We start from the raw sequence: 23,796 nt of genomic DNA on the forward strand, positions 1-23,796 counted from the left end.
CGCTTCACAGAACACACTGTAAAGTGAATTGACTGTATATTTGTGGGCGAACGCGGCAGCCAATTGCGCACAGCAATGTCCCACAAACAGTCGTGGATTGAAAATGACCAATTTATTATTGTTTTTGGTTTTGGAGGGATTATTATTAGGCTCTGTGTGGAGTAAGGAAACTTGCCCAAGGTTTCGCCCTCTGCCTGGAATTGAACTCAGGTCTCTCACTTGCAAAGCGAGTGCTCTAACCACTGAACTGCAGGACTCCACTTTGACCCAAAGCCATAATAATAATAATCCTTACATTTGATATAGCGCTGGTCGCGTCTTCTAAACGTCGCAAAGTGTTTCACGGAATAGACTGTAAAGTGAATTGACTGTATATTTGTGAGCAAAACGCGGCGGCCAATTGTGCACAGCAGCGTCCCACAAACAGTGGTAGATTGAAGTGACGAAATAATAATTATTATTTTTTTATTGAGGGATTATTGTCAGGTGTGTGGAGTAGGCAAACATGCCCGAGGTTTTGCCCTCCCGGGAATCAAACCCAGGTCTCTCGCTTAACCACTGAGCTACAGGACCAATGAGAGCTTTACAGCACGGGTTCCCTCTGACTCCGACAATGCACCATTGTCCCATCACTATTTGCCCATATTCTAATAATAAATAATAATACTTGCAAATTGTTCTCCCGGAAAATTATATGCAGTCAGGGCAGTTTGTACTGTGAACCACTTTGAGTCTCAACTATGTGATAAGGTCCTATATCAAATATAAGGATTATTATTATTAAAAGCATTGGATGCAGAACTTTTTGCTGCTACTAAATACTAAATAACTTGATAATACTTTGTGCAAAGGCATTTTTATAGTGAAAGGGTTCTGCAGTGACTCTCCTGTCTTCTTGAGAAGACTAAGAATAACAAGGGAGAAGTGATAAAAGGAACAACATGGAAAATAAATTCTATGCTGTACAGGAAACTGAAATGAAAATCAAGTTGTATTTAATAACCTGATGCAGTAAAGTTATCAACCAGCCTCAGGAAAAACAGTCAGAGTCATTTTGGACACTTTTAGACACAGAGAATTGGACTGAACACAGAACAAAATACTAAAATACATTTTAATGGAAAAACACAAAGAAGTTGCTTTTTTTCAACGAAAAGCCTGTCAATCAATCACTGCATAGAAATGACTGCATAATCACTTCTATGCAGTGATTATTGTCCAATTTCTCTCCCAAAATTTAACATCACTGGAGTGAAGACTATTAACTACTTTAAAAAAAACACATCAATGTGATACAAACACACACATACAACTGTGTACCATACTGATACAAAAAACCCGCTTGAACACAACTGACACAAACACTGCATGAACACAGCAGTACAGAAAGCCACTTTGAATCAAATACTGCATTAATACTGCAGTGAGATACAAAAACCTGTGTGAAAACAACTAAAATCTCCAAGAGCAAAACAGTTTTCAGTCATCTCCTCACACAGCAGGAATACTGTAGAAAGAAAATAAAGTCACGTTAATTTTCTGGCAAAATATTGGACCCAAAACACATTAATCTATATTCCAGTCAGACCCTGTTATAAGTCGGTGCTTTTTCAGTCTATCAATTAGACCACGTTTTAACAGTAGAACCCCAGGCTGGCTGATTGCTGCTGACATTTTGTTTACTCAGCCGGGGTCTGACACATGTGGAAACCCATCACCATGCTTAAGAGTATCCCATCTACGCATGGAAATTTCAGAGATAGTTTGTTGGAATTGAATGTGCACTCTCACTCTCCCTGGAGGGACATATCTTGATTACCTAATATTAGGCGTAGGTTGGAAGAGGTTAAAGTGTCCGTTGGGGTAACTGCTGCAGTCCAACTGGCTATTGAAAACAGTGTTGGGCAAGCTTTCCCACTGTTTGTCCAGCTAGGACCACCCTACCCATTAGGGCTTTGGCTTGCAGGGTTAACAGGAGCTGAGTGAGAGGATTCCCTGCCCCAGGTCCTGCCGATGAGCCAGTGGCCTGGAATACTGCAGACCTGCCTGGTTCAGAACTGAACTACTGAGACCGCTGGCTCAATTCTGACATTCTGTTACCAAATATTTCGCCCCGCTTGCCTCCCCCCCCAGGAGGATTGTCATTAGCTGGTTATATGACATCCGAGCGGTTTTGAACTTGGTAAATGTCACGACTGATGTTTGTGTTCGCGAAAGAAAGAATATAACACATCACATCTGGCTCATTATAATACATAGAAGTTCCTCCACAAACATGGAGATGAGAAAATAGACGTAAGTTCCCCGAGCAGGAATGTAAAGAATAGTCAGAATGTTTTACCTTGCCAAACTGTGACCTGTTGAGATTCTTGCTGCAGTTGCTGAATTCCACTGTTTCCAGAATTTCCTGTGAAATTTCAGATCAAAATAACTCATCAAATAACTGAACATAATAATAATTCTTACATTTGGTATAGTGCCTTTCAAGTTGGCAGGATGTCCCATAGAACTGTAGAAATTTGCAACACAGAAAAATGTCATTCGACCCATCATATCTGTGCTGGCTCCCTCAAGCGCAATCCTTTCCTTTAACCATTTATCTGCCATTACCCCTTATCCCTGTAGCTGATTCTTTGTCCACCTGTCTTTGCACCTTTAAGGATTTATGTACAATAACCCCAAATCCCTTTGCTCTCCCGCTCCTTTTAATATTTTACTACCCGATATTTACTGGGTTGCCTCATTCTCCCTCCCAAAATCTATAACCTCACATATGTCGGCCTTAAATTTAATTTGCCGTTTCTCTGCCCAGTCTACTGATCTGTCTACGTTCCCCTGAATTTGCTTACAATCTTCTTCACTGATACCTATACTCCCTACTTTTGTGTCATCCCCAAACTGAGAAATTGTGCCCTTTATACCCGGAATCCAGATCATTTATATAATGGAGAAAAGCAGTGGTGCTAACACTGATCCATGAGGGACACCACTATTTACAGCTCTCCATTTCCAATAACAACCCTGTAATAATAATAACAACAATAATAATCCTTGCATTTGATATAGCGCTTTTCACGTCGGGAGGACGTCCCAAAGCGCTTCACAGAACACACTGTAAAGTGAATTGACTGTATATTTGTGGGCGAACGCAGCAGCCAATTGCGCACAGCAATGTCCCACAAACAGTTGTAGATTGAAAATGACCAATTTATTATTGTTTTTGGTTTTGGAGGGATTATTATTAGGCTCTGTGTGGAGTAAGGAAACTTGCCCAAGGTTTCACCCTCTGCCTGGAATTGAACTCAGGTCTCTCACTTGCAAAGCGAGTGCTCTAACCACTGAGCTACTGTACTCCCACTCTCTGTTTCCTATCCGTTGACCAACTTTCTATGCATGCTGCTGCCTTTCCATTAATATCCGTAATACCATCAGTTTAAGCAGCCTAGTTTTTTAAACAAGCCTCCTCTGCGTCACCTCGCAAAAACTTTCATATCCATATATACTATACCCCTCCCATTGCATTAACATCATCTATCCTCTTGGTTACCTATCAAAAAATTATATTAGATTTGACAAGCAAGATTTTAACAAATCCATGCTAACTGTCCAAAGCGCTTCACAGGATATGCTGTAAAGTATAGTGACTGTGTGTTTTGTAGGCGAACAACGATGTCCCACAAACAGCCATGGAATAAGTGACTAATTTTATTTGGGGGATTGTTGGCCAGGACGCTGGGAGAAACTTCCTTCTCTTTTTGAATAGCCATGGATCTTTAACATCCATCTGAACAGGCAGACGAGGCCGCAGGTTTAAGTCCCACCCGAAGGACGGCACCGCAAACAATGCAGTGCTCCCCCAGCACTGCCTTGGAGCATTAGCTTAAGACTATAGGGCTTTGACCCACAACCCTCTGACTCAGAGGCGAGTGCAACCAATTGAGTCACATTGACACACATAACTTCCCTGTCAGCTGTGTTAAGTACTTTAAATGCTCTCCTGGCATGAAAGATGCTGCACACATGTAAATTGCTGTTGTATAAGGGTCTACCTCAGCTACAATAGCTAGAAAAAGTGAAGCTCTTGTTGGAGATTCCCTGTATTTAATTTTCACTCTTTCACTAAATTTAATTCTAAAAGATACATAAAGTTAGAATGATGACTGTAGCTCACTCTGGCTTTACAGCCTGGTTTACTGACAGGGGCTTGGTATATCACCTGAATCTGCTCTAAGACGTCTCGCTGCATTTCCAAGGCCATGTGATAAACATTGTGGTCGGAGCTGTTGTACATGACTGCATTCTGGAACATCAGCATGATGTCCCGCTGGAACTCTGCTGTTGTACAAATTAGACCTTTCTTGATATTTCGCTTTATATTCGATAAATCCATCGGTCTGTAATAAACAGTTATAACAATTAAACAACAATAAAACAGCACTAATGATATCATGAATAGAATGATTTCTGGCTGTAATCACTGTATAATAATAATCCTCACATTTGATATAATGCCTTATCAAGTCTTCGGACGTCACAAAGCGCTTCACGGAATATACCATAAAGTGAATTGACTGTATATTTTGTGGGCCAAAATTATCCCGTCAAGGTTCACAAATATTCATGAGATTCCCTCCACATCCCAGAACTGAAAGCCGAACAGTTCTGGTGTGTGGGGGTCTTGAGAAGCCACTCTAAACACAAAGGTAAATTATTATTGTCTGCTTTCAACCTTTGCTAACAAATTGTCAAAGCAATTTTCTGCGACTTGTTTATGTTCAATGCCGTACATTATAAGTAAGGATTATTATAACAGGTCTGAAATGGTATCTCAGGGTTTTAACATTTTATCGATATGCCAAGAAAAGATCTTAATTCTCAATTACAGTTGTGGGGGAGGAAGGACAGTTGGGGGCCGAACCTGACGCCCAGGTTACATACAAGTTCGGTAAGTCTTAGGGAAAGGCCGGGAAGGTCGAGGAGGTCAGAGCCGCCGGAGGAAAGACGTTGACGGGAGCCAAGGAGTACGGTTTGCTTCTTGTCAAAATTCAATTACAGGGGCTTGGTAAATCACCTAGATCTGCTCTAAGAAGGTTGTGCTCATCCAGGCCTTGATGTCTGACAGTCTAGCTTCCAGAACATCAGCAGACGTGGAGAAGGAGAAGTCGATTTGGGTGTCATCTGTATAGGATGATATCACTGAAAGGGAGCATGTAAATAAGAAAATGAAGGGGCCAAGGATGAAACCTTGGGGTATGCCACAGGTAACCTGGCAGGGATGTGAGCAAAAAAATGTTTGCGGAGAAACATCGGTCACAAAGGCAGTGGTCCAGCAATAAAGAGTGGAGACAGAGAGATAGAGTTGGGTGTTGTCCGCATACATATGGAAGCTAACCCCATGCCTGCGAATGATATCATTGAGCAAGAGCATGCAGATATTAAAAAGAGGTCCAAACCTAGAGTTGTGAGGAATGCCGCACGTGATGGTGGGTGGTGGGGGTGGGGGGGGCGGAGACGGTTCTTAGAATCTTACAGCACAGAAGGAGGCCATTCGGCCCATCGTCCCTGAGCCAGCTCTTTGAAAGAGCTCCCAACTAGTCCCACTCCATGCTCTTGCCCCACAGCCCTGCACATTTTTCCTTTTCAAGTACCTTCGGAAAGCTATTATCGAATCTGCTTCCACCACTCTTTCAGGCAGCGCATTCCTGACCATAACATCTCTTCATGTGAAAAAAAATGTCTCCCCGTCTCCCCTCTGGGTCTTTCGCAAATGATCTTAAATCTGTGTCCCCTGGTTACCGACCCACCTACCAGAGGAAACAGTTTCTCCCCATCTACCCTATAAAAAAACTCATAATTTTGAATACCTCAATTAAATCTCCCCTCAACCTTGATAATGGACGTGTAAATCGATCAGAGTTTGATCCTCTAAGTTTGGGCATCTGGTTTACCTGTGCACTCGGCTGTGATATCCAGGAACTCTGTCTTCAGTAACTGGGTTCAGAAACGGACTAGAAAATCTGTGATACCAGGAAAAAAACAGCAAATCAGAATTATGCTGGAATTTAAAAAAAATTATTTATTTTCCACTTTAGTTTCTCAGCACCAGAGATAGTCCTCAACCAAGCGTACCAGCTCAGATCTTCTCTCAGGTCTCAAAGCTTCTCTTAAATGGGTATATTAAAGCTGTGTGTATACGCTAGCTGTTTACATCTGCACTCAATATATCAGTTTTTGTATGAATGGATGCATGTATGTGTATAACTTTCAAATGTATTTTTGATTTATAATGCAACAGCCTGATTATTCTGTCGGAAACTAACATTGTAATAATTCCTTCAAAATAAAAAAAAAATTGGTGCTCAATCCACGACTGTTTGTGGGGCACTGCTGTGCGCAATTGTCTGCCACATATCATCCACAAAACTACACTTTACACTGTATCCTGTGAAGCGCTTTGAGACATCTCGATGACATGATAAAGCGCTATATGAAGTGCAAGGATTATTATTATTACTGCATGTGGCGAGGTGAATAATGAAAAGTGATTACAACTGTACCCAAACGCTCCCATAAAAATAAAGTTAAAGGAGTGGTCTTGGTTGGTATTCCATTTTAAATCCAATACATCCACTCCGATTAGACTTTGTAATTAGATCTTTGTAACACAGAACATGTTCTGTACATTAATAGTCTCTTAGTTACAGTGTCACCTCTGTTACACACTAACTGTCATTGGAAAGCTCTCATGATATCACTGTCTCTACATGATTCTTTAATGTTATATTGTATGCCATATTAGGCAACTGGTACTGCCCCGACCATCATTACAATGTGAAAACACACAGCTTCCAAGGACCAAATAGTACTGAAGATCAGATGGACTGTAATCTGACTGATGAACTTGCTGTTGTGACTCTGACTCTGACCTGTGGCCGGCTATCTCCTTCCATAGGAGGAGCATTGTCCTCTTCCAGTTCTTCTGAGCTGAAACTGGTTGCTGGTCTGTGCTGCTAGCTCTGATGTACAGACTAGAACTGTAACTATATTGAAAAAACATTCAATACAATATAACTGCGGTACCTTGGCTAAGTCTTATCTGAAATGGATCGTTTAACCTTTTCGCAACAATTTCTCAGTTAACTTTCTCCCTCCCCTTAAGATCCTGTCATTTGTTCTCACAAATGACAATTCTATCATCCCAGCAGCGCAGGGACTTTGCTGCATCATGGAGTGGTTAACCATCTTTGTTTGCATTTGTCCTCAGACCTTCACAGAAACAGAACAGCATAAGAAAGGTTGAACAAGACAAGAACAAGATCAATAGCAGAACCTTTTGATGGTTCACCATTTCAAAGCAATGCGACATAGCCCATGTACAATCTGCTCCATAGAATCATGGGATATTACAACACAGAAGGAGGCCATCTGGCCTATCATGCCTGTGCCGGCTCTTTGGAAGAGCTATCCAATCAGTCCCACTCCCCCATTTTTTCCCCATATCCTTGCAAATGTTTTCCTTTTCAAGTACCTATCCAATTCCTTTTTGAATCTGTTTCCACGACCTTTTCAGGCAGTGTATTCCAGACTGTAACAAATCTCTATGTGAAAAAAAGTCTCCTCATCTCCACTCTGGTTCTTTTGCCGATTATCTTGAATCTATGTGCCCCGGACTCTATCCCACCTATTTAATTGTAAGTCGTACAGTTCTGCATAAATATTCCCAGTTAGTAAAGGCAACCAAACAGAACTTATGGTGAACACTACACAGCCAGAGGCAATGTTTACATCCAATAAACACAAAGCACAACTCTGCCATTCATTTATTTCCATCTATCAGTGAGCACAAATCCTGGCTGATTTATTCCCATACCAGGTCCAGGAGCATTGGTGTCAATCACCAACTGTAGCACAGATCAAGATGAAACCTGGCACACTCTCTGTCTATACAGCTCACTATGTATTTATAATTCAAATGAAAAAGAAGTGAAAGAGCAGGGAATTGGGAATAGGGTGGATGGTTCTTGGAGGAGCAAACACTGACATGATAAAATGACCGAACGGCAACCTATTGTGCAATACATTTCTACAATGCACATTTTGAAATCGCTTACAACTCTGAAGATGTGTGACTGCTCGTTGCTGATTCATCCAAAACCAAGCTCTGGGTATTGGCGCTGGTATCACTTTCTGCAACAGATAACTCCATGTCTAATTCTTCTTCGCTGACAGCTCCTTCCTGAGAATGAAGTCAAAAGTCAGATAGACCGTTGCTTCGTGACTGTGGACCATCAGAGCCAGACAAATACTGAACACACAGAGGGACAGACTTGGTTCACATATCACACACCAACAGTTTATTGGTACAGGGGAGATCCCAGCTGCTCTCCAGAGACAGGTAACACCTGCTCCCTCTAACAGAGCTGGTGTGAGGGGGTGGGGGCACACCTGGATTCACAGTCAGTGTCCTGCTTTATGCCTCATTCTCAATCTCAGTCACGGGACCCACCATGCTCACATATGCACCTCTATGGTCTTTTAAACATTACCGAGATGCCTTCACTGCAAAAGCCCCAACCTGGCCATATAGTTAGATCTCAAAAGCTTCCTTTATCCATGGTCCACACTCTCCTCCCTCTCAGATACAACCTTTGGATTGACCTCCTCAAGGCAAAGCCTCCACATTGCCAATTTGAAATTCTGAAATTATATTATACCACGATGTTTGTTTAAATTTTGAACTTAAGGTTTGCTTTCAAATACACACACTTTTCAGAAACCTCTGTGAAGCACTTTCAGCCATTTTGTTCTAAGTTCTGTATCAAGTACCAAGAACATTATTATTTATTATTCTACTTTCTAAAATCCATACCTCTCCTGGCATTTTGTAATTTACTCCAGCCAATTCTGAAATGAAAACATAATAAGAATGTTTTGGTGAAAAAAAACAAACGTGGCAGGTTTACTCAAAGGGATTTCTCCCACAACGACACGGGTGACAGTAACCCAGGTCTTTCATTACCACAGGTAAAAAGCCACAAAAGTAGAATCCGCTTTTTCCTCTCAAATAATTTGTTGTTGATTTTAAGACTGGAAATAGAACAATTCTCCATTTGCATTAGCACCAAGGCCAAGAAATAGAAGAACTCAGATAAGCCTGGCTGCATCAAAATAACAACAACTTGCCTTTATGTAGAACTCTTTCATCCGATAAGGTCTTGAAGCACTTCCTAATGATAGAGTTGCTCCTCCCTACCTCTGCGACCCATTAAAACTTCACCAACACGTTTGTTCCCTCTGCTCTGTAGGTCCAACAATGGTCAGGCCTTAAGTCTTTTTGGCGCCACCCTTTGGAACTCCATCTCGGAGCCACTCCGCCTCAACACCCTCTCTTGTCTCCTCTCAAGACCTTCCTTTGCAACCGTGTCTTCGGTCATCTTCCCACATCCATCTCCCTACCCTCCACCCTTTTGGAATCCAGCCCCAAGCAAGGGGATGTTCCCCCCGACATGAAAAGAGCTGCATTTTCAACCACCCACCCGCAGTCTCTCATTCGGTGCTAAATGGTTGTGTACCCGCTGTCTCACCGGAGTTCCAGGAAGACACCAGGAAGAGGTGAGACAGGTCATATATGTTGTACATTTACGAAGTTTTGTAAAGAAGCAAATACTTTATGTTGTAATTTCCGTGTAAACCTCCTTACAGTCCTTACAATGTGCATGCACGCTTAAGAAATATACAGAGAAGGAATAAAGATTTAAAATGCATTTGTGTTGTTCCTGAGTCTCAACAAACATCACGATTTAGTCAAGTGGAGACAGGGATTCATCCCTTGTTCTGGGCAAAATTAATAAAACGCAACGCTGGAGTTTGAGCAGCTCAAACCACTGGTGCACTGTGGACCTGCCTGGCTCAGGAACCGGACTAGAGACCATCACAGAGGGAGGGGGGACTCAATTCCAATGTTCCATTGCCACGCAAGTCACATCAGCTCAGCCCCAAGGATGATATTAAGTAGATGTAGGAATTAAGAACACATGAAAGCAAGGAAAAAGGTAATTTGCTATACAACACAATCCCTCTAAAAACCATATACAATGAAGTCTGTCAAGAATCTTGTCTCACCCCTAGCTGGAAGTGTGGAGCTGACAGTGCTACAGTCACTGAGCAAGCTCAACAATAATGGCAATATGGAGGTAAAGGCTCCATCAGTCATTTTGGGACAAAAATGAATAATTATGTGTCAATCAAGTTGTACATGTCTTGTAAACCATAAATCAGCTGCCACTGACCTGCTTTCTGCTCTTTCACCACGGTGTCCAGCTGGGCCTCCCACAGCAAGGCCTGAGGGCTTGCATACAACTCACAGCCACCACTCACATACTGGGGATACAGGAAATACAGCACACACAATAGATCAGTATATTATTTGCCATGGATAGACTAGATTTTTGATCATGAGTGAATACTAATATGCTAAATTTTGTATCAGTAACAGTTCGCCTTGTGATATAATTAAGTAACTTTAATGCTGAGATTATATGCAATATCTTTCTCCACATTCGGACACTGAGCTTACAGTCTCCCCTGTTTGCCTTCACTCCCTAGGACGTCTTTCTGACCCGAAGGGCCCTTTACAAGTGTAATTTGTTGTTCACTCACTGCCTTTCATTTTCAACAGCCCAACAGTGGTGCTGCAACACTACCGCAAACCAGTAATTGATTATTAGAGGTGACATCTTTTGAAAAGGCCAGAGGAGGGATTACCGTCAGTTAATCAATAACATAGGAACTCCACACCACTGTCTGATATGTGTGATTCCCCACATAGTGAGTTACAATTTAAGCCGTGCCAATCTAGAAAAAACTCTGTGTCGTGGCCACATAATTCTGTAACAGACCAAATAGCTTAGCAGATGTTAATATCATAAGTCAGGACGAGACTTTCACCTGTAAAATGTTAAAGATGTTAACATAAGTAAATATATAGATTACCACATCCTGAACATCTGCATATTAGTATGGATAAGAATTACTGAATGGTTATAGTAATGAGTATTCCTGCATTTCTCAAACACAAAGCTTCTAATGCTCAAGTGGAGAATAACATAACTTCATTCTGTTATTAAAAGCAGCTGTGCAACACTGAAAACATGTATAAAATTCACAATGGCGTCGTCAACAACGAGTAAAGGAGTGTAAAACTGGTGAAATTATTCTGTAAAGAATGTAACGCTTAGCTTGAGAAGATGAGTGAACAAAGAAATACAGAAATGGTTCAATCTGGTTATGAAAATGGTGCTGAATTGTACACGGATGTCTAGAGTAGTTTGATTGAGCCTTAAGTTCTGCTTCTATATAATACTGTTCTTGCTTTTGGAAACTGTTTTGGAAACCTTCCAAACCCGGTGAATCCAAATGAATCGTAGACAGTCAGTCCGTGACCACACTTTGCCTTCACACTTAATAATATTAATACTTGCATTTGATATAGTACCTTAACATGTCTTCAAGATGCCTCAAAGCGCTTCACAGAATATAATGTAGAGTGAATTGACTGTATATCGTTAATTGATAACCTCCACATTTGCTTGTTTAATATCTGAAATTGATGCCCTCTAGTTACTGAGTCACCAGCCAGTTGAAATATTTTCTCCCCATGGACCCTATCAAAACTCCGCCTAATTTTAAAGACCTAGATCAGGTCACCCTCAACCTTTCTTTGTTCCAGCGGTAGTTAATTGTGAAATGCCTTATATTCAGGTTGACTACACTTGTAAAATATTGAACTGCTGTTACTTGTCCACAAACTGCTGGTGTGAGTGTGACAAGTCAAAACAGAATGCGCGTAAAATAATACATCCTCAAAAGCTGATCACTATTGTGACATTAAAACATACACCCAATTAAAACAGTAACTGGCTGGTGAATACAAATATCAGTGATCTTTTCTCTTCTAGATTTCCCATGTGTCACTATATAAACTGAACATGTGAGAAGCCACATTTCTCAAGGCCTCTTAGTAGTGCTGTTTGTTAACTCACAGCNTTTTTTTACACTAACGAACCTAGGTTAGGGGACAAGGCTTATATTTCAGTTCACCACAAAGGTTCAACAGTTAACCTAGACATCTAGTTAGATGTTGCTAAAATTGAGTTTTAGACCCCAGGTTAGGGAGAGTATAAGGAAGATCACGTTGAGCTCGAGTAGAAGGGGTCAGTAAACTCAAATTAGAGAAGTGAGGAAAGAGAGGAGGGAGTGGATGTAGGGTTGTTTATTGGAGCTGGGAGGAAGATAGTTGGGAGGAAAAATAATTATAATGTCATTCGTTAAAAAAAGTCAAAGAGAAGACGGCAACAACAACAACAACTTGTGTTTACATAGTGCCCTTCGCGCTGAGTAGCGTCCTGGAGATGAGAGACTAAAGGGCAGAAACAGCTTGAGAGTATGAGAGTGCTCCCACGAGATAAACTGGATGGCTTTACTCTCTCTGTCTCTCTCTCTCGCTCAAGAAAAACTGCTCTCGTTGCATTCTGCAGAAGGCCCTGTGAACTCACATTAGGGGAAGCTGTTGGTAAACACTCCCTGTTGCAGCACCAAGTGTACCTAACGAAGAGCAATCTCCAACTTGTGTAAAAATGTACAGAATAAACTAGGTTTTGAGGGGGAAGTTCATCTACATTTGCTGCTCTCTCAGGAGTGGATCCTATAAACATATAATTATAAAAGTAAACACAAAAATACTAGAAAGGATTGAATCATTTTCTCCTTTCAAATCCCAATAGTTCACCCACTTTTTTTTCTATACAGCTTTAAAATCTTACCTCAGCCAGATTTAAATATTCTGTCTCTAAAACTTCTTGTCTTGGACCCACCTGTTCTGTGCAAAGTTCTGTATTTGCAGCGGCCGCTACTTGTCCAGCCTGTTCCTGGCCAGACAAGGACTCTTCCCAACTCTCCTCCTCTTCTTTCTTTGTCTCCAGTTTCTCAGCGAGGTCCATTCTAACATCATCATCATTTACTTTGTGGTCATTTGATGATCGACCCAACTCTGGATCCTCTTCCCTGTCCTCAAACTCGATTTGGAGGCTCTGGTGCTGCTGGACATATTGATCACTGCCTTTGCTTTCTTGTTCCTCTTTGCTGACAGTTTCGGGGCTCATTTGTTCAGCCTCCACGTCCTGTGAATTAAAGTATGTAACAAATACAGTAAGTAAAGGGCACTGAAATCATCGTCACTGCCATGAATACCTAAAAGGTATTGTTAAGTGAATTGAATATTTCTGAGTAGATCAAACGTATTTACTTTTGATTTCTGAATAATTTATAATCCTTGCGTTTGATGTAGCGCCTTATCACATCTTCGAGACATCTCAAAAGCACTTCACAGAATATACTGTAAAGTCAATTGACTATTTTGTGAGTGAACAGTCATGTTTTTTTTTGAAGGGACTGTTACTCCCGGAAAAGCGATCCGCCAATCAACTACCAACTGGATTCCTACTTACTGCTAACCAGCTAAAACTTATTCAATCATTTCTAATTGGAGGTTAAAGATCTGATGACTTGAAACCAGTTAATCTATTGTCTATAATTATCTATAATTTCTGGTAAGAATGTGGCAGTCAGTTGCGCACAGCAATGTCCCACAAACGGCCTTGGAGTGAATGACCAATTTTATTTGGAGGCTTTAAAGCATGCAAATTTCAGATTTTCCTCTTTCAAACCCTCAGCTAAGAGCATAAGTGGGCAGAAGATCAAGGATGATGACTCATCAGCTGGAAGTGGTAATAAGCCTCCTCAGAGTATGTCCTCTTGCTCTTACTTGCTTAGAGATGGAAAGAGGGAACCTCAAATATTAAGATGACGTGGTCCAGGACAACACTTACTATCTAATAATGAGGGTATTAAGAAAATTCCAAACGTAGTAGCTTCAATTTGTCCAGAGGCATAATTAATGCCAGTGTTGTACCCAACAGGTTTACTAACACAGAAGTATCTGGACCAGGTTTATACAGAGCTCAAATAAAAACATAAGTCGCTAGGAACACGCAGGTCAGGCAACATCTATGGAGAGTAGGCAGAGGATAGATAGGTAGCATCTATCTCTTCCTCTCTCCATATATGCTACCTGACCTGCTTCGTGTTCCCAGCAACTTGTTTTATTTCAGATTTCCAACATCTGCACTATTTTGCCTTTTGTTTATAGAACACTCAACTTGATTAAACCAATTGAATGGCTTGAAAGTGAAATCCACAACATCCACAAACATACCCTTACAGACAGGAGATCACTAGGAAGCAATCAGGAGCAAAATGCTAACTCTTCAGATCAGGTCTAAGCTCATTGCCGCGGGCTAACTCAGCAAGTCAAGAAGTATGGGAATAACTACAGGAGGTTTGGCCACCAATGGGGGTGGGAGGGTCTCACATTGGCTCAAATTAGCTGAGCATTACAAGCAAGCAGAAAAATGGGGCAGCAGAAGATCACAGAAATAGGGCATTCAAGAATTTAGAAACAAGAGTGAGGACAGTGAAGCCAGGCAGCCTGGCGAGGACTGGAGTGATGGGATTGTAGAGTTTGGTGTCACAGAAGGTGCCAGCTAAAGCTGGTGGATGACAGAACCAAGGAGAGTGGCATTCGAGAAATCGAGTTGCAAGGCAACGAAGGGTTTTGGCAGCATTTTGTGTGAGGTAGGGACAGGGAATTTATACGGGATCAAATATGAGGAAGGAGGCAGAGCTCGTGATCATTCTGGATGTCAAGTTAAGTGAGGAAAAGAAAGCCAAGAATGTACAGAATACAAAGACAACATCGACTTTACACAAAATCTGGCCACATGAGGTAATACTAAGTTGCTAAATGGCAAGAGAGAACAATAACCCACCTCGTGCAAACCCTCAGGACACATGTGTGGTATTTACTAAGGTGATCGTTGTGATATTATATTCCCCAGAAAGAAAAAAAGTTCAGGATGTCAAATTCATTTTATTAATCACATACAATGATCTCAGGACAAAAACTGTACACTTAAAAACAAGCCTATACAATACAATTCATTTTTTAGCAATACTTAAGACAATGACAGTACTTTATTGATCTGTACAGAGGCCACACATTCTACATCGTGGTCTAGAGCTGGTAGTTATTTCTTCATTTTCATATCTGCTTCGATGGCACAACGACGTCCTCTTGTACCACCATCCTAAAGGGAGAATAAATCACTGGTTTTCAGTAGCTATCAGGCCGTCATTAATATTTAGAATCTTTTTAAACAAACATCATCCTTCGCAGAAGATTCGACATGCATTGCTTAAAGAAAAAATTGACTCCAAACAAAAAGGTTGGTGGCAATTAGATTCCTATTGAGCTATTTCTTAACAGTATTAGAATACAAAGTAGCTCAAAAAAGGTAGATATTTATCAATGCAAGGAACCACGCACAGGTCAGAAAATTACATGCACAACAAGTTTCAGAGTCAACAATGGAAATGAATAAAACAGTTTAAAAGAAAAAGTCAGACATTCTGACAAAGATCCTTAATACTAGTTTAGGAAGACAAACATTACATTAAGGAATATTGGGAAGCCACCAGGTCGGACAAAGTTTACCCCTGAGACAGAAGCGACCCCTTTAATTCACAGAACAGAACACTGCAGTATCCAACCCCTAGCACTGATTCACTTCATCTTCACACTAAAAATCAAGTTTCAAATTGGAGACATTCCACTTACCTGGTGGCAGCAATTAGCTGCTTTGCGGAGATTGTTAACAATATTTTGTCATCAGTTGATGTCGCAGTGCTTGCTGCTGCTGGCTGAAATACATGGGGAAACTAGACACGTCAACACAGGACAGCTCTGACATTAAACCATTAAAAAGAATTAACAGTTTTGTTTTAAACTTGTGATTGAATTAAAAAAGGATTCCGTGTGTTAAATTGCCACCGTGCAGGTTGCTGAAAGGAAAAACACAATTCAGAACACAGAGAACACGAAGATTTCCATGTATTTCAGCCAGTAGCAAGCACTGCAACATCATCAGCTGGTGGCAAAAGGCTGCTAACGACCTCTCCAAAGCAGTTAATGGCTGCAACTGAGTAAGAGGAAAACACCCACTCTGTGTAGATGAAATGATAAAAATGAATTAATGCTAGAAACTAGACGTGGTCTATGCATTGAACAGAGGCTGTATGGGAACCCAGTTTTAACACGTTTAAGATTGCTGATCATCTCAATCTAGAGGAAACTAAGTGCTTCTGCAGATCATTAGTATTAAATGGGTGATCTACTTAACGCTCCTCACTGGAGTATTTGCTATTCAAGCACAAAGTCGTTAATGCATAGATGGGTTAGACGTATTTCGACTATTCATCTTATTCCTAGAAATTAATTTTCAGTGTCCAGGTTATTTCAGAGAATTAGTGGGAAAACCCAGGAGCACAAATCACACTAATGTTTGAGTGACTTTAGTGGATGTGAACAAACACTGAAATAATAATAAAAATAATATAATAATACTTGCATTTGATATAGAGCTTTCTCACGTCTTCAAGACGTCTCGAAGCGCTTCACAAAAAATACTGTAAAATGAATTGACTGTACATTTTGTGGACGAAACGCGGCAGCCAATTGCGCACAGCAGTGTCCCACAAACAGTCGTCAATTGAGTGACCAAATTATTCTTTTTTGCTTTTTGAAGGGATTATTACTCCCGGAAAAGAGATCCGCCAATCGACTGACAACCTATTTACTACTAACTAGCTAAAACTTATTCAATCATTTCTTATTGGTGATGAAAGATCTGATGACTTGAAACCAGTAAATCTATTATTTTTTTTGGAGGGAATTATTACCCTTGGAAAAGCGATCCGCCAATCGAGTGAAAACCGGGTTCCTACTTACTGCTAGGCAAACAGAGGCATGTGTAGTAAAGAAACTTGCCTAACATTTCGCCCTACCGGGAATCGACCATAACTGGACTTTATAATGCACACTACAGAAAGTTTAACTTTGTAATAGAGGGAGTGAACATGTTGCTTTATTCCATTCATTTGAACTCTCTCAAATATGCCCTTGAGCTTTGGTATTTGTGATAGAGCAGGAGATCCAAGAATGCTCCAAACTGACTTTTTTAAAAAAATGAATGAAAAGTGAAAAAGGGCTTCGCAGAAATCTCTGAAATCAATTTCCTCTCAAAATCTACGTTTATCTGAGGCCAACTCTCACCACACATTTTATCAAATTATTTTATGATCAGCTTGGTGCTCAATTCATTGTAATATGTAGGACACCCAAGTTAATGCACTGCTCACCTCTTTTCTGTTACCTCTCTTTGTTACAGTGAGAGCTATGTAAATAGGGTTTATAACAATATTATAAACCTTTGGTACTTATTTTCAGACGTCCCTCTAGTTTTAAACAGTGGCGTCTTTTGGTTCTGGGTGTATCATAAACTGTGAATACAAAGCTGGACAAGCTGAGTATCAGCAGAAATCAAGTGACTAAAGTGAGGCCTTCAGCTCACTACCAGGTATTTGAGGTTGAGATTGTGCCTTTATCAAACAGTTTATGATATAAAAAAACGTCTTTCTGGTGGGAGGCTGTGTCGTAATTGTGATATGGAAATGGCGTAATGTATGGAAAAGGGTAGATCAAAGTGAATTGTGATGTTTTCCCAGAGGGAAACTCAACACTTAAATCACGAATTTCAGCAGTGACCTTGGCACATGAACTGGAAACTGGAGAAATGGATTTCTATTAGTTCACATGCTAGTGTTAGTGTTGTGGTAATGTGCTGCTGAATGCTGCTGCCACCACCACAAATGATCATAAACTGCCTGACAAGCAGGACATTGAGTGTTTTGAGTCCGATTACCTAAAGAATACAATTCAATTTAAGCAGCCTGAGATTGCATGTGAATTCCATTTATGTTGTTTGTCGAATATCACAATAATTCTATGCAGAAGCAGAATCCTTTGACTGTACTGAACTGAACCAGGCATTGCTGTGACATAGAGGCGAACAGCTTGAACACTGCGTTTTTTTCAATAGTTGCCTTTCTTAGTCCTGTAGCAAACTCCGGTTAGGATGATAGCACCAAGGCTAACCCATGGCTCCAGAACATTTATATTCTCAAACTCCGAATGACATTTGGAAAAAACAAGATTATTTTGTTAACTTTAGATCCAAAATTCTGCAGGTGTTGCAAGGCATCCTACCCAGACTGCAGCATGGCCACGAGGAGCCAGGTACAAAGGCACCGAGTCATCATTTTACCCAAAGGCAGCAGGACCTGGTGTGAAGCACTTGGCAAAGGATTTCACTGCATTTTAATTATTGATGTAAAAACGATGCATTCCTCTCTGGGATCTCTTACTTTTTAATACTGGCAAATAACCAAAATCCGAATTGAGAAAATGGGATCCAGCAAGGCTGTTCATCCTACTATAAACATATCCTTGAGTCTAGGAAGCATCACCTACCTGGCCTGGTGTAGAGCCCTATCAGAATGCCAAGGCAGGCTGCAAGCTGGCTGCTCCTACTGCTGCTTCCCGAGCGTTTAGATCACGTACAAATCTAGCAGCAGATCATCTACATGCTTTAAATACACTGTCCTTCACTAGATCTAGCAGCTTTCCTCCATCTCTCTGGCTTCTTGAAACTTGTGGTCGGCCTGTAGTGTTACGAAGGCCTAACTCCCTTTTCTTAAAAAAACAAAGATGAAGTTTCTTTGCATGAGGTTTGATTCCACGTCTAAATTGAAAGATCTTCCTCCAGCAAGTACCTAATTGATCACCAGCTTATTTAGCTCGAGATGGAACCGATGAGGCCGCAGACACAAGGCAGCACCATTTACATGCCATTTAGGAAATGAAGAAATTTGGAGACTATTGCACCTAATTAAATAAACTAGAATAATCACATTAAAACAAATCCAAATGAAGTACACATTCATGACTTTACAGTAAATCACAGTATTTACCACAGATTGTGCATAATAATCTAAGTTAATATGGTTCAGCAGAAAACATTCCAGTCTAATAACTTTCTACTAGCAAATTAGCTACATGCTACTTTGAATACTTACAAAGAGAGAGAGAAGGAAGGCAGGAGAGCCCATGGGGACACTGTCCTGTTAAAGGACAAAAAAAACAGCAAATCAAATTCAACCTGAACGAACATACCCACTACCACGGCTGTGGCAGGTCTTTTGGTGTGTCGTGACATCACACGTGAAGGAACTCCAAACAGTAACAATTGTAAAGTTAAATAATAATAATAATAATAATAATCCTTGTATTTGATATAGCGCTTTTCACGTCGGGGGGACGTCCCAAAGCGCTTCACAGAACACACTGTAAAGTGAATTGACTGTATATTTGTGGGTGAACGCGGCAGCCAATTGCGCACAGCAATGTCCCACAAACAGTCGTAGATTGAAAATGACCAATTTATTATTGTTTTTGGTTTTGGAGGGATTATTATTAGGCTCTTATTAAAGCACATTCATATTCATTTGCCTGGCCAGAGCAGTGGCTGTAATAATAATAATCCTTGTATTTGATATAGCGCCTTATCACGTCTTCGAGACATCTCACAGAACATACTGTAGAGTGAATTGACTGTATATTTTGTGGGCAAAACCCAGCAGCCAACAGCGCACAGCAGCGTCCCACAGACTGTTGTAGACTGAGTGACCAAATTACTATTATTTATTTAGTTTATTTCTGTAGTTATAGTAATACTATCCATGGTTATATCTGTGGACAAGGATTCCTGACACTCACTGCTGTTAATAGGTTCAGGATTATGGTATGTAAACAGGCTGTGGCACTGAGGAGGCCTGCACTGTCAGATAGTAGATATTATTCTGCTTTCCTACAAACTTTAAACTAGATTTGTGTAAGTTTCCAACAAAGAGAGAGCGAGAAGGAAGGCAGAAGAGCCTATAGAAATAAAACAAAAATAAAAAAACATTATAAAAATTGCAACAGGCAACATTATTCACTGTCTAGAAAGGTTTGAACATTTCAGAGTTTTACAAAGTCAAAGGCTGAACCTATTACATTAGGTGTTGGAGATCATTTCTGCAGCCACAATGATAGAATTATATTACTGTAGTCACTTTACCAATTGTGACAGAAAGGTAGAGTCAGCATCATATATGGATACAATCACTTACCCGCATTTCAACAACAAATTCAGGATTCAGTCGGAATACCTGGGCAAGTAGTCATCATGTTGTGAAAGGTCAATCCTTGGTTAGGCTATCTCCTAACTTTAACTGCATCATAACTTTCAGAAGACTACAGTGCTTTGCTAAAGAGTTAGCAAGCAACAGTGAAAATTATTGATTACATGAATAAATTGACACCTATTAAAGTTTGGGTGAAGTACAGACCAAACATTCCCTGAAAGGAACTGGCTTCATTTATAGATCTTTTCAATTACTTTCAATCAATTTTTAAAATCAACATTTTGCTATTCCTTGCCATGATCCTTTGGGACGGTTTGAGCTTTTAAATTGCAGTTACATTCATTTTTATTTTGCAGGATTTAAGTGCTTGCATTCCTGTTTCCAGTTTTTTTTAAAAGTTGAGATTCACTTTTTCTCTCTCAAGTTTCCTTTCTTAGTTCCCTCTTTATGTTCCCTCTTGTATTGGATTACAATTCAAAGGACAGAGATATCGGAGGCCCAGTGATCAACCTCCGTGCATGAACCTGGATAGTGAGTGCTGGTGGGTTTCTTAACTTGTGGAACCATTATAGCCAAACCAACACCACACTCCAATGTACACATGTGCTGGAGGATAAGATGGGAATCTGAAGCTCTCCCAATTTTCTCCTCTTCCTACCCTCAGGAAGCATGGACTCCATGCACATTCGCCCAAAGTACAGAGAGGAGATTGAGCCAAGGACCTGCTTGGTCTAGATGGTTAGAGATATACTGGAAGCCATGTTTGCCAACAAGGGGATTTAGCTATTCCCTAGTTTGTCACTCAATTTCAAATTTATTTTTGGCCAAAATTAACACCCCAAATTCTCTTCTCAAATTAATTTCTTCAATCATTCTTGCTGTAGTTATTCTGCAATAAACTGACCATTACAATCCATTTGTTTGCAGGTGAAGCACGTAAAGCGGTGCTAACACAATCCAGATTATGGAAATGAATTTTAGGAAAATTGTTTGTTTCTAAATAAATAATGCATTTTGAGCAGTTTAAGAACCCCAATGCTGTACGTAGACAACTGATAAAGGTCTGAAGTTCTCACTGGAGGTTAATAGTATTGCACATTTATATAATGAGTAATAAATTCACAGTAAATAAAAATTTTCTGTGCCTTCATTTATAAAGAATTACTGTGATCATCACGCATTGATAAACGTGTAAAGTCACTCATGGGCAACACACAGTGCTTGCTCAGCAGGAATCAAAACGGCCATTGCAAAGCCAGTACAGACACCAAATTCAAGAGTTTAGTACTTGCACTTGTCAATTTAACTTACACTAATTTAGAGATGGTCTTCACTCCGCAAAACTCTTATAAAATGTATTTCACTATTATTTGGTCAGCTTTGGATCATAATGTCATAAACTGGAACAAAACCCGTTACACAATGCCAGGGGATGCAGTTTTGATACCAAAAACTAATGTTCCACAGTGGGGAGGTATTGAGCCACAATCGTGAAATAGCTTATAACTAACAGTAGCTTGTAACAATATGACAATAACAATAATCCTAGCACTTGATAATAGCGCCTTATTATGTCTTTGAGACATAAGCGCTTCACAGAATATACTGTAAAGTGGAGTGACGGTATATTTTGTGTCCACTGTGTGACTCAACCTTTCCCATTCAAAGCAAGTAAAATACTAACTTTAATAATTCTGAACAAGCAATGAATGAGGCTATGATTACAGGTAAACCCAGCAGTATAGTGGGTAGTGTGAGGCTACGGGCAGTGTAGTGGGTAGTGTGAGGCTACGGGCAGTGTAGTGGGTAGTGTGAGGCTATGGGCAGTGTAGTGGGAATGGATAGGGCTACATTTAGCCATTTCTGACCTGTTTAGGATATAATACAGTCTTAGTTCCAGTGACTGGTTATTTGATGACTAACATTTGATGGTTAGTTTTGACAAGGTAACCTGAAGACACAATTCATTGGTTAATAAACCAACCAGAAAATTGCTGTCCTTAATAATCTGTCCTATCTGCTTTTCAGACACACTAACCTTCTCTGCAGCATCCTGTTTTCGCGTTGACTCGCGCCCACGCAGGCTCTTAGCACTGATTCCAGACTCCGATGTTTGCATTATTAGCTGCGTGGCCAGGAATTGCTAAAGTAATGACAAGAAAATGAGAAAGGTAATCTAATCCTAAACTGTAGACCTACTTTGCAGCAAATCAATACAGACATGTTACATCTCCATCATTGTTCAGGGCTTGTGCCTAAATCAGAGGAAAAGATAATTAAAAACAACTTTCACACTTTTGACCCCACCTAGTCCACAACAGCACACAAGCACATCTCTAAAGGTGTTCGTTGGGAGCCACAGCCACCTTTGTATCATCTCATTCTTCTAATTCTGATAACAATAGATATCTCACTTTAGTTAACCAGGTAAAAATTACAGGGATTCTACTCCTTTAAGAAGTGCCAAAATACAAAATAAACGCATCGCTTCTCACTACTGGCAGATCTTTAGGGGACCGATGGGTGGGCTTTGATGTTCTTGCCTAAACTGAGGTCCAAGCCAATCATGCCAATGTTCCAATTAGCTATTTTTCAATGAGCAGGTTCTCGTCTTGCTCATTTGATTTTGTCAGTTGCCTTGAAGCTTCTTGATGCTCAGCACTGTGGAAGTCACAAGATGTGGCCACCTTTCAATCATTCTTTGGTGTTCTCAATCTGAGAAATCGGTCGGGTGGGTATCAATCAGAATTGGAAAGCAATATGACCACGTGCAGAGAGAAAAAAAGGTGGTGGCCAGGTTGTGCAAAATTTGAAGCCCTTAGAGGGCAAACAGTAATAAGCTGGCATGGCAAGCATTGAATTAAATGGTTGAAAGCAATAAATCAAGAGACTTCTGAATTACACTCAAGATACTTGGTATGTATAAAATTTTGGAAAAAATGTAGGATTGAAAACATTTTTTGTAAGTGCTGGCAATATTAGAAGTTGAGAAAGTATGACTAAGTGTGTCAACAAGAGGCAATCATGTTGTGCTCACGCAGGGGGAGAAGAGTGAGGGGGCTCTATAAATTATGGGAAGGGAGTGATGCAAGACTTAAATTCCACATAAAAACAGAGTCACATATATTTCACATGCTGACAACTTGATATACATAAGTACATGGCTAACCTACAGTCAGAATGCTTGTGAAACAGCAAACATGCAAAGGGAGTGATTTTTGTTCAGGAACAAATTAATTGTATTGGCAGTTTGGTGACAAGTTTATGTGCGAATTATTATAACATCACATTTGAATTAAACAGTAATGCTATTGAATATTTGTAGCCTCGTATACATGGAGATGCTGACTACAAGTTTATTATGTTAATATATAAAATCTATTAGCTAATTCAACCAAATATGCTAAATGACTGGCATGTTTGATGTGATGATTTCAGAATTTACGAGGAACGGCTACACTTGATATGTAAACAGTGCCTCAGCAAGTGTTTCTGTGAAAAGTATTCTATATAAAGTGCTGCAGTGAAGGGATACTTGCTCCCTGGTTGTTCATATATATATTGTAGCCATTTTTATGAAGTGTCAACTTTACATAT

At 40.3% G+C, this 23,796-nt stretch overlaps 1 protein-coding gene across 2 annotated transcripts in view; it reads right to left on the reverse strand.

Moving 5' to 3' along the window:
* Positions 1 to 1,102: 1,102 nt before the first annotated feature.
* brd8a (bromodomain containing 8a) overlaps positions 1,103 to 23,796 on the reverse strand; it is a 52,787-nt gene continuing 30,093 nt past the window's right edge. For both annotated transcript variants that reach the window (XM_007903475.2, XM_042341063.1), the window contains exons 19-29: positions 22,238 to 22,342; positions 19,090 to 19,134; positions 12,873 to 13,178; positions 10,290 to 10,380; positions 8,870 to 8,904; positions 8,112 to 8,236; positions 6,927 to 7,040; positions 5,949 to 6,017; positions 4,217 to 4,394; positions 2,342 to 2,407; positions 1,103 to 1,507 (exon numbers count right to left, since the gene is read on the reverse strand). In XM_007903475.2, coding sequence (XP_007901666.1) covers positions 1,484 to 1,507; positions 2,342 to 2,407; positions 4,217 to 4,394; positions 5,949 to 6,017; positions 6,927 to 7,040; positions 8,112 to 8,236; positions 8,870 to 8,904; positions 10,290 to 10,380; positions 12,873 to 13,178; positions 19,090 to 19,134; positions 22,238 to 22,342 — 1,158 coding nt within the window. In that variant the 3' untranslated portion in view covers positions 1,103 to 1,483. The remainder of the gene's footprint in view (positions 1,508 to 2,341; positions 2,408 to 4,216; positions 4,395 to 5,948; positions 6,018 to 6,926; positions 7,041 to 8,111; positions 8,237 to 8,869; positions 8,905 to 10,289; positions 10,381 to 12,872; positions 13,179 to 19,089; positions 19,135 to 22,237; positions 22,343 to 23,796) is intronic.

Source organism: Callorhinchus milii, unplaced genomic scaffold, assembly GCF_018977255.1.
Source record: "Callorhinchus milii isolate IMCB2004 unplaced genomic scaffold, IMCB_Cmil_1.0 Scaffold16, whole genome shotgun sequence".
Taxonomy (NCBI): domain Eukaryota; kingdom Metazoa; phylum Chordata; class Chondrichthyes; order Chimaeriformes; family Callorhinchidae; genus Callorhinchus; species Callorhinchus milii.